At 60.6% G+C, this 9,715-nt stretch overlaps 1 protein-coding gene across 1 annotated transcript; it reads right to left on the reverse strand.

Moving 5' to 3' along the window:
* Positions 1–273: 273 nt before the first annotated feature.
* On the reverse strand, positions 274–2,229 carry TLX3 (T cell leukemia homeobox 3). Its single transcript, XM_032125135.1, has 3 exons — positions 1,748–2,229; positions 1,121–1,364; positions 274–546 (listed from the first exon to the last, which is right to left on the reverse strand). Exons 1-3 carry the CDS (start codon positions 2,175–2,177, stop codon positions 336–338), a joined length of 885 nt encoding a protein of 294 aa, XP_031981026.1. The 5' UTR covers positions 2,178–2,229; the 3' UTR covers positions 274–335.
* Positions 2,230–9,715: the final 7,486 nt, after the last annotated feature.

Here is a 9,715-nt window from a genome sequence, read left to right on the forward strand (position 1 = left end):
ATATAAATAATCGAGGTTTTATATAATTCCATATTAATAGTGCCCAAAATCTCGATGCATAAATAAATTAAAGTATTAACACTTCTTACAAAAAGTGACATATTTCCCTTCCTAGTGGAACATCGACACAAATATACAAGCGGCTCCGCTCTGCGCCGGCCTCGGGGAAACGGCTCCGGCCCCGGCTCCGGCCGGACCCGATCCCGGTCTCGGCCCCGCCGGCGCCACTCGCCGCCCCGCCACCCGCCCCGTCGAGGGGAGCCGCGGCCCCGGGGCAGGGGGAGCCGCCGGCCGCGCTCCGCCGGCCAGTCCGCTGCGTGCCCTGGCTGCCGGGCTCAGACGAGGGAGGTGACCGGGGGGATCTTGGCGCTCTCCTCCTCCCAGGGCTGCAGGTTCTGCAGCGCGAACAGCGACGAGTTGTGCAGGCACAGCGGGTCGGGCTGGATCGACTCGTTCAGCGACTTCTGGAAGGCGTCGTGCTGCAGCTGCAGCATCAGCCGGCTCGCCTGCTGCCGCTCGGCCTCCCGCTCCTCCGCCGTCTGCCGCCTGCCGGGGGACACGCTCAGCCCGCGCCGGGACACGGGGCACGCTCCGCCCGGGACTCCGCGGGGAGCGGCCGGCCCGGGGCCGGGCCCGCGGCCGCGGGAACCAGGCAGGGCAGCCGGCGCGTCCTTCCGGGGCCAGGCACTGCCGGGCGGGCGGCCACCGCTTGACCGCGAACGGAGGGACTGCGGGCCGCGGGAAGAGCCTGGAAACCCGCCGTTTCCCAGTAATCCCGTTTCTAAATATTCCCCCGTTTTCTCCCAGCATTCCCCCGATTTTTTTTTTTCAAACTATTTCCCCGTTTCTTCAAACGATTCCCTGTTATTTCGAATAATCCCTCGTTTTTACGAATAATCCCCCGTTTTCCGAATGGGGGACTATTAAAAAAGAAATATATAAAGATAATGACAATAATAATTATGATATTGTAATAATAAAAATTCACCCCCAGTGGTTTGGCTGACAGGAGCTGGCAAGGGGGGCGATCCCGGCCGGAGCGGGACTCGCGGGGCGGCGGGCGGGGGACGCCGCCGGGGGCGGCGGCAGAACGGGACGGCTCCGGGGACACGGGACTCACCGCCACTTGGTGCGCCGATTCTGGAACCAGGTCTTCACTTGGGCGTCCGTCATCTTGAGGGACTTGGCGAGGGCAGCGCGCTCGGCCGAGGCCAGGTACTTCTGCCGATGGAAGCGCTTCTCCAGCTCGCAGATCTGCACCCGGGAGAAGGATGTCCGCGGTTTCTTGCGCTTCGGCGGAGTCCGGTTCTGGTAGGGATGCCCGATGCGCCGTGTCACCGTGAAGGGCGTCAGCGCCGCCGCCGCTGCCCGGGTGGGAAGCACAGGGGTCAGCCCCGCGCCCGCACGGTGCCGGCCGCCCCCCCGGGGCCGCCGCTCTGCCCGCCGGCCGCCCGCGCCCCGCCGGCCCCCGGGGGGACCGCGGCTCCCCGGGGTCCCGCTTCCACCTCTCGTCGAAGGGCTGCGGTGGCGAGGGGGGCCCGGCAGCCCCCCGGGGCGCCCGGCGCTATCCACGCCGTGAGGAGAGCGATTTTTCGGCTCGCTGCGAGCGCGGGGGAGGGAAGCATCCAGCGGCCGCCTTTGCTTTTATTCTTATTCGCATTACTGTTATTATTTCGTTTTATATTTTTTATTGGCCCTTCCGTTCGTTGTCGGGAGCCGGCTCGCCCGCTCCGCCCCGGCGCCTTACCTGTGAACCTGTCCTTGACGAAGCGCCGGCTGCTCTCCATCCAGGGGAAGTTGAGGCTGCCCAGACTGGGCACGGCGGGCATGGCCGGGATGGCGCTGGAGATGGGCGGCGGCACGGCCCCGGGGATGGGCCTGTGCGCCGGCACCCGGATCACGCCGGCCGGGGCCAGGCTGAGGTTCACACTGTACGATCCCGAGTCCTCGAAGGGCGCGGCGATGGCCGGGAAGGGGGTCGGCAGGGCCGGGTAGGGCGCGCCGCCGCGGCCGCCGGGGCCGCCCAGGAAGGTCGCGCCGTCGGGGCCCCGGGGGGGCGGCGGGGGAGCGCTGTCCTGCTCGGGGCTGTTGAGGATCTGGTCGATGCCGAAGCTGATGGGCTCGTGCTGGTGCTGGCCCTGCGCCGGCCCTGGCGGGTCCATCCTCGGCGGGTCCATCCTCCGCCACCGCCGCCCTCGCGCCGCTGTGGAGGCGCCGCCGCTCGCGCTGCGCTCGCGGCCCGGCCGGACCCGCCGCCGACACCAAACTTTGCGGAGCGCGCGCGCGCCGCCCCGTCACCGCCCGGGGGCCGCCGCGCGCCCCGCGCCGCGTGCGCCCCCGCCGCCGCCATTGGCCGCCGCCGCCCGCCCTCCGCGCGCCCATTGGCTGCCGCCGCTCCGCACCGGCCGCGCGCCCGGGCGCGGGGGCCGCCGCCGCCGCGGTGACATCACAGGGGCGCGCGAACAATGGCCCCGCGCGGGGCGGGGGCGGGGCCGAGGCCGCACGTCGGGAGCGCCGCTCCCCCCCCCCGGCCCCGGCCCCGGCCCCGGCCCCGGCCCCGGCCCCGGCCCGCCCGAGCCGCGACCCCCGACGGCCCGAGGCCACCCTGCGAGGCGGGACTCGGTCCCCGCAGCCCGCGGCTGCCCAGGCTCCCGCCCCGACGGCAGCGCGGAGCGGCGGGCCGAGGCCGTGCCCGGGGCCGGGCTGGGGGGCGTCCCGGACCCTACAGGGCGAGATTCCGTTTGGGCTTAATTGGCAGAGCCCGGCGCGGCCGCCGAGCGTGTTTGCAGCCGGTCCCTGACGGCCGAACGGGACTCAAGGCGTTAACAATTAAATAACGCTCAGTGCATTTACTTAGTTCCCTCTTATAAAGGGAAATGAAAACAGGGAATAGAATTTCCCTGTTAATAGAATGTAATGGCATTTGATCAGCACCTGGCGGGGCGAGCCCGGGATGCCGGAGCGGTGACAGGAAGGACTTGATTAGTTTTTAAACCTTAGTATTCAATTACCGCAACGCTCCGAATCGTTTCTCCGGCAGCGGCAGCGAGCGGGACGGACCTGCCGGGCACGGGCGCTGCGCTCGGAGCCCGCCCGGCGGCACCTGCGGGCCCCCGCTCCCGCGGCTCCGCTCCCGCGGCGGCCCCACGGCAAAAGCGGGGCCAGGTGCGGCTTTTGTGAGACCCCGCATGCTCCGTACGGGTCGCAGGGTCGGAGTAGGGTCTGGCCCCGACGGGGTCCGACGTCCGCGGCGAAGCTGCCGCCCGGAGTTCCCCGGCGCGGGCGCTGACGGAGGCGCGTCCCGGCCCGCGGCCGTCGAGAAGGTTTCCCCGGCTCACGGCACCGAGGGACACCAGCCCCGCCCTGCCCGGCGGTCATTAACGTGGCCAGTAAACGCCCACCCCCCGGGGGGACCGCCCGATGCCACCCCCGGCCCCGGGCAGCCCTAATCGGATTGTCCCCGCTCGGTGCGGCGGGAGAGCGGAGCCGCCATCAGCCGCCGCACCCCGGAGCGAAGCTAATCCGATTGAGACGATCCCGCAAGCTGGTGCGGAGCCGCACGGCCCCGCCGGAGCGGCCGCGGGCGCACCGCCCTCGGGGCCCCCGCTCCGGACGGCCCGGCGGGGCGGGCGGGAGGCGACGGGGCGGGGGCAGAAGGGAAAAGGAGAGGGGAAAAAAGGGAAAAGAAAAAAAAAAAAAAAGAAAAGAAAAAGGCAACCGGTGGAGGCTAAGTAAATAAATAAATAAATAAATAAATAAAGTGCCACCCAGTCCTGGATCAGGGCACGCTTTGTTAGAGAAAATTGCAGCTCGATCTGCATAATGGGAGCTCGGGCTGCCCAAGGCGATCTTTTTATTGCGTGTGTGTCTGCTGTTATCAATTTTGTGAACGATTTCACAGGGAGCCTGGCAGACTTGAGCTGGAATAATATGCAAAGATGAGCTTTGAATAATGAATGATGTGCTTTTAAACCAATTCCAAAGTGTCTGTGATAGTACAATATGAAAAGGGGTGGTAAGTAATAGTATATTTAAAAGGCACTAGTATGTTTTTATTACTATATTTAAAAAGATATCTATATTATTTTTGTGAAATGGATAATATATCACAGAGTCTTTGATAATCAGCTAAACAATACATTTTTCTTTGGGAAAACTCTCCTGGTTTTACACAGTTAAATATAGAGTATCAGCGTACAGCTCTGTAACGCTCAGCTACCTTATTAAATATTAACGCTATTTTAATATTAGCTTTTAAATTTAATATGTTGACGTTCTGCAGTTTTACTTTAATTATGTTTTATAATTAATAACCCCGGACGTATGGTATCCTTAAATGCAGCTCTCCTGCAGCCGCGTTGTCTCCCTCGCCCCTCTGCGGGCGGGGGGCGCGCAGAGCCCCGTGCAGAGCCCCGCAGAACCCCTCACAACGGCGCAGAGCCCCGCAGAACCCCGCAGAACCCCTCACAACGGCGCAGAACCCCGCAGAACCCCTCACAACGGAGCAGAGCCCCGTGCAGAGCCCCGCAGAGCCCCGCGGAACCCCTCGCAACGGAGCAGAGCCCCGCAGAACCCCGCAGAACCCCTCGCAACGGAGCAGAGCCCCGCGCAGCCCGGCACAGAGCCTCGCACAGCTCCGCATAACCCCGAAAAGCCCCGCACAGCCCCGCACAGCCCCGCACAGCCCCGCGGCTCCTTCTGATCGAAATTCCGCTCGCGCTTCGCCAGGCTCCGCTCTCCGTGGCTCCGTACCGGGTTCGCCCTCCCGGCCCCGCGTCCTCCCGGCGCGGAGCGGGCGGATCTGCGGCCCTGACGGCGCGCCCTGGCCCCTCCGCTGCTGCGAGCCCCGGCAGGGCCGGGCGCCGGCCCGGTGCCCGCGGGGTGGTGGCGGTGCGGGAGCCGACGGGCCCACCCAAACTCGGGTTACCCTGCACCGTGTCCGGGAGCCGGACCCCGCTCAGGGCTGGCTCCACCGGGCAGAGGGAGGCAGCGGGACCCCCGGGCAGGCACAGGGCACCAGCAGCCAGGCGGCTTCCCATCACAGGGAGGTAAGAGACCCCACACCCAGCTGGGCTCTGGCCAGGCCCCAGGCATGGCATGGCATGGCAAAGCACGGCATAGCATGGCCCGGCCCTGGCATGGCATGGCCTTTGTATGGCGTGGCATGGCATGGCACAGCACAGCCCGTGGCCTCTGCCTGTCATGGCACAGTGAGGCAGAGCATGCCAGGAGCCCAGCTGGGAGTGCCAGCCACTAGCAGGAGCTGCAGGTGCCTCTAACCCAGCGCATGGGCAGCAAGGCTGTGCAGCACCAGTGGGACAGTGCTGGACAGAGCCATGCAGGCAGGAGGGGGTTGGGAAGGGAGAGTTCTTGAGGTGTGTGGGAATGCTGCTGTGGCATTGTCATTCCCTGCAAAATTCTGCATATTGTACAAGTATTAACTGATGTGGTGCCGAGTGCCTGATGCTGGCAGAGAGGAACATGCTGGGGCACAGCTCCTTGAGCCTGTTGGGGAGTGTGGCTGAGCCAGCCCTGCCAGGATGCCTGGGCACAGAGGCTGACCAGAGAACACTGCTCCCAGTCTGCAAAGGTATGGGGGGACAAAGTTAAGTGGGGAAAAAAGTAAATAAAACTGTGGAAGAGGAGTGACCACCTGCCTGGCACCACTGGGCAGAAGAATCTCTCATCCAGTCTGTCACTGGGAGACACTGGCAACAGAGATGTGGCAGCTGTCTCACTCATGCCTGAAACCCAGAGCTGCTCCCAGGCCTGGCTGCCATGGAGGTGACATGAAGGGGGCTGTGCTGCAGCCTGCCGTGGTCCCTGGGTTTGGTAATGGTGCACACATGCCTTCCTCAGCCCCAGGAATGTCTTCAGGATCAAAACACGGAGGGCTCTGGAGGGAGGGCGTCCTTGCAGGACCATGTCCTCGCAGGACCCCCATGTGCCTGGCAGTGGCCAATGCCACCGTTCAGCTTTTAAAGTGCTTCCTGTAGGCTGAGATAATAAAACCACGTGATGAACACTGCTGATAACCCCCTGCACCCACCCTCCACAGCTGCTCATGCATGGGCTGTGGTGCTGCACCTCGTGGAGAGGAGACACCCCCCAGTGCCTGGAGCTCGTCCACTGCAGGTTCTGTGAACAGCCCTCCAGCATGTGACCGCTGTGTTTGTGAGGCAGCTGCGGGGGTGGGAGGTGCAGGCTGGCCCAGCCCAGCGGTCACGGTGGTGCCCAGGGCTGCAGTGCCCACAGGGCTCACCCTGGGACATGGCAGCAGCAGACGTGCCTGTGACAGTGCGGTGGAGATACAGGTGCAGGGTGTTCGGCGAGCTCAGGCAGTGATCACAGCTGGATCACACCTGGAACTGCTGAGCACATTCCACTGCTGCTGAACTGCTGTGCTGGGGCTTTAGTCCACCTGAGTCTGACCCCTGTACCACCGTGAGTAGCCCCACAGAGCACCAGATGTCCTGGTACATCTCATCAGCTGCGTTTCTGCATTTCCAGCTTCTCTCACGTTGCCCTTTCCCCAGCACTCTGGCTGTGGCATCTTGGGCTGCACCCCTGGCAGTCCAAAAGCTCCAATTCCTCCAGTGGCTCCCTCTGTCAGGGCCTGGGACCAGCAGTGGTGCCAGAAACCCTTGCCCAAGGTACTGCCCAACAGCTGGAAGCCAGTGCATGGACAAAGAGAGGTTTGACCAGTGTCTGACCTACAGCTCAGCTCTTCAGAAGCACCTTCATGCTGCCTCACTAGCTGTCACAGTGTCACAAATAAATCTTCCTCCTTAAGGCCATGCCAGCTCTGACATATCAAACTCATCCATTGTCCACAGACCCTTCCTTAACACTCAGGGGTTCAGAGCTGTGAGCTGGTCTGGCTCCCTGATGGTGCCAGAGGCAGGGCAGCCAGCAGGGATCCCCAAAGGCATCGCTCATTGCTCTGGGTTTTGTCTTTTCCTACAGGGTGACAGGGAAGCAGCAGCAGGTGCTGAGATGTTCCTGCTGCAGCTCCAGAATTCCTGCTGTAGCCCCTGTCTTTGGCAGTGGATCTCAGGCTGGGCAAGGCCAGTCCTGTTCTCCACAGCCTTTTCTGGATGGATACTGCTGCATAAACCCACCATGTTTGGAGTGATTGCATACAACTCATGTGGAAGTCAGCATGACAGAGGACACGAGCCGGTTTTCAGCCGTAGCCCTGGAAGCAGCATTCCTGCAGAGCTGGTGGGTGATGCCAGTGCTCAGGCTGGAGAGGGAGGGGTGTAATGGGACGGGGAAGGGGGGCAGGACAGCCAGAAGCAGCTTATGTGCAGTGAGTTGCTGCCTGAGCTCTGCCTGTAGCCAGCTGTGCCCAGCTGTGGAGGGCACCGGCAGGCAAGGGCTGAGGTTTGTGCAGTGAAGTGGGGTGTGGGCCTGACCCTTGTACCTTCTGCAGGGCTCTGTGGGACCCTCTGGGTCCTCCTGGTCAGCGATGAGCCCCCCTGGGTGGGGACCACTGTGGCCAACAGGCCCCAGGACAGAATAGTGGCTTGGCTGTGCCATCCCAGCGATGGAGCAGGACCCTGCGTGCCAGCCTGTGGTGGGGCAGTTCTGGGCTCAGGCACTCAGCTCCTGGTGCTCAGCAGAGCTGACAAAAGGTTTTGTCACCCCACAAGGGTTAAATCAGCTGCTTTTTTTTCTGAGGGAAGAGCTCTGGTGCTGCACAGCCAAAGGTCATTCCCCTCTGCCCCTTCCTTTGGGTGAGGGCTGTGCCCCTCCTGCCTCCCCTCACCCCATGAAGGCAGAGGGGAGGGCTGGGAAGGGGAGCTCTGCCCGCAGCAGCCTTTTCCCCAGCAGAACAAGGGATATTCTCTATACCATGACGTGGAGGAGATCAGGACACCTGCCCCATAATCCCTGCCCAAGGGTCCAGACACACAGGTGCCAGTAAAACTCTGTCCTCCATGTCCCAAGTGGGTGGAAGCAGTTAAACCCCACCCACAGAGCCAGTGCTGACGGGTTCTGAAGCCTCTGACGGATCAACGTGCCTTAGTGGTTTCAATTTCTGTTCCAAAACACATCTTTGTGGGGTTGGTAACCTTACCTGTTATATTAAAAGAGCCAAAACTTTATTTCAGTTCAGAATCCATGCATTGTTCCACAAATGGCTGAGACCAGATGAGAAGGAGAGGGTACAAGGGAGGTGCTGGGGAAGGAGCTACCATGGAAAGGGAAGAGAGCACAGAGGATGACGGGCAGATGGGGCTCAATTTCTTTCTGCCACCTCTGATAAAATCAGGCTGTAGTGAAGCCAACAGGGAACATCCTGGTATCATGGACAAGCCCTGAAAGATGCAGAGACATCTGGTCTCCCGGAGCAGCAGTGCCAGCCCCAGGTGAAGGGGAAGGCAGGGAGGTGCCGCAGGCCGGGGAAGCAGCCGCTTCCTTCCCTCTTTCATTCTTATTTTAAATACCAACACGCAGCTGCTGCCAGGTTTTTCTACTAAATATGACTTTTGCTGGGCAAATTACATTAGGATGCGTGCCACAGGTATCCATTAAGGTTTATTTATCGTGATACCGTTTGTATCTCATGCTTATAAATAACTTATGTTATAGCTTTTGTTTGTAGAAATGTAACTTACATATTTTATTATGCTTTCTGTAAACCTCAAAAAGAATTTTGTCAAAGCAGTGCCTCTTAGCAGCCGTCTACACCCTGGTACATAAAATCTACACCAGCATTATTTTTTAATAGGGTGAGGAAGCGTGTTATCCTGCCGCAGTTTGAGAGGTTTGCTGTCATCGTAAACTCGTTGTGCAATAAAACATTAACGAAGCCAAGGAATTACTCTGTAAGGTGTGCATATGCTGGGGCTGAGATCTTTAGAGCCTCCTTTTGCAAGCAGGGCACAGTACTCGAATTGTACTCGGCCCAGCGCTGCCCTCGCCTGCCCCAGTGAGCAGAGCCCGGCCGTGGGAGGCTCTGGGGTTTGCTGTGGCTCGCAGAGGGACGGACGCTCACCTGAGCCTCTGCAGGCCGTGCTTTTCTCTCCGAGGATATAAAACACTCCTGGGGGAGAACCAGCCCTATTTTACAGTCCCCCACTGTTTGCATTACCAGGCTCACGCTTGCTCCTTGTGAGGAAATTGCTTGGGTTCTGAGTGGCATCTCCCTCTGCCGTTTCCCATTCCAATGTTTCCACTTTTTTTAAAGGAGAAAAAATTCCAAAGCTCTTAAGGCAATTATGTTTTTTCAAGAAATGCGCAATGCATTACCACGTGCTTTGGGAACACTGTGGAAAACCTGGGCTGCAGCCACTGTGACCAGGCCCCTTTGCAAAGCTGACAGTAACCTCCCAAAGAAGAGCCTGGAGCCATAAACCTATTTGCTGTGCTTTCCCTTTCCTAACCTAAAAGCAAGTGTACTTACACAATCAGCTGATCTAAATTATTTCCTGTTGTCAATTGTTCACCAAGGTGAAAATGCCCTTTAAACACTCATCTCCAGTCTGCCCAGTTTAGAAGACACTCTTTGGAGCCTCACCTGTGACAGGGGATGTGTTAGAAGGGATGTTCCCGAGATGTGTCTGAGTACCCCAGGGACGCTGTAGCTGGGTGTTAGAGAAGGCCTGGAGCTTGGGCAGGAGTTCTGGGACCTGTGTACTCTCCCTTTCCATGTGCCAAAGCTTCAGCTTTCGGCAAAGCAGCCAATTTCCCCTGAAAAGGCGCTGGT

Source organism: Corvus moneduloides, chromosome 15, assembly GCF_009650955.1.
Source record: "Corvus moneduloides isolate bCorMon1 chromosome 15, bCorMon1.pri, whole genome shotgun sequence".
NCBI classification, from domain to species: Eukaryota; Metazoa; Chordata; class Aves; order Passeriformes; family Corvidae; genus Corvus; species Corvus moneduloides.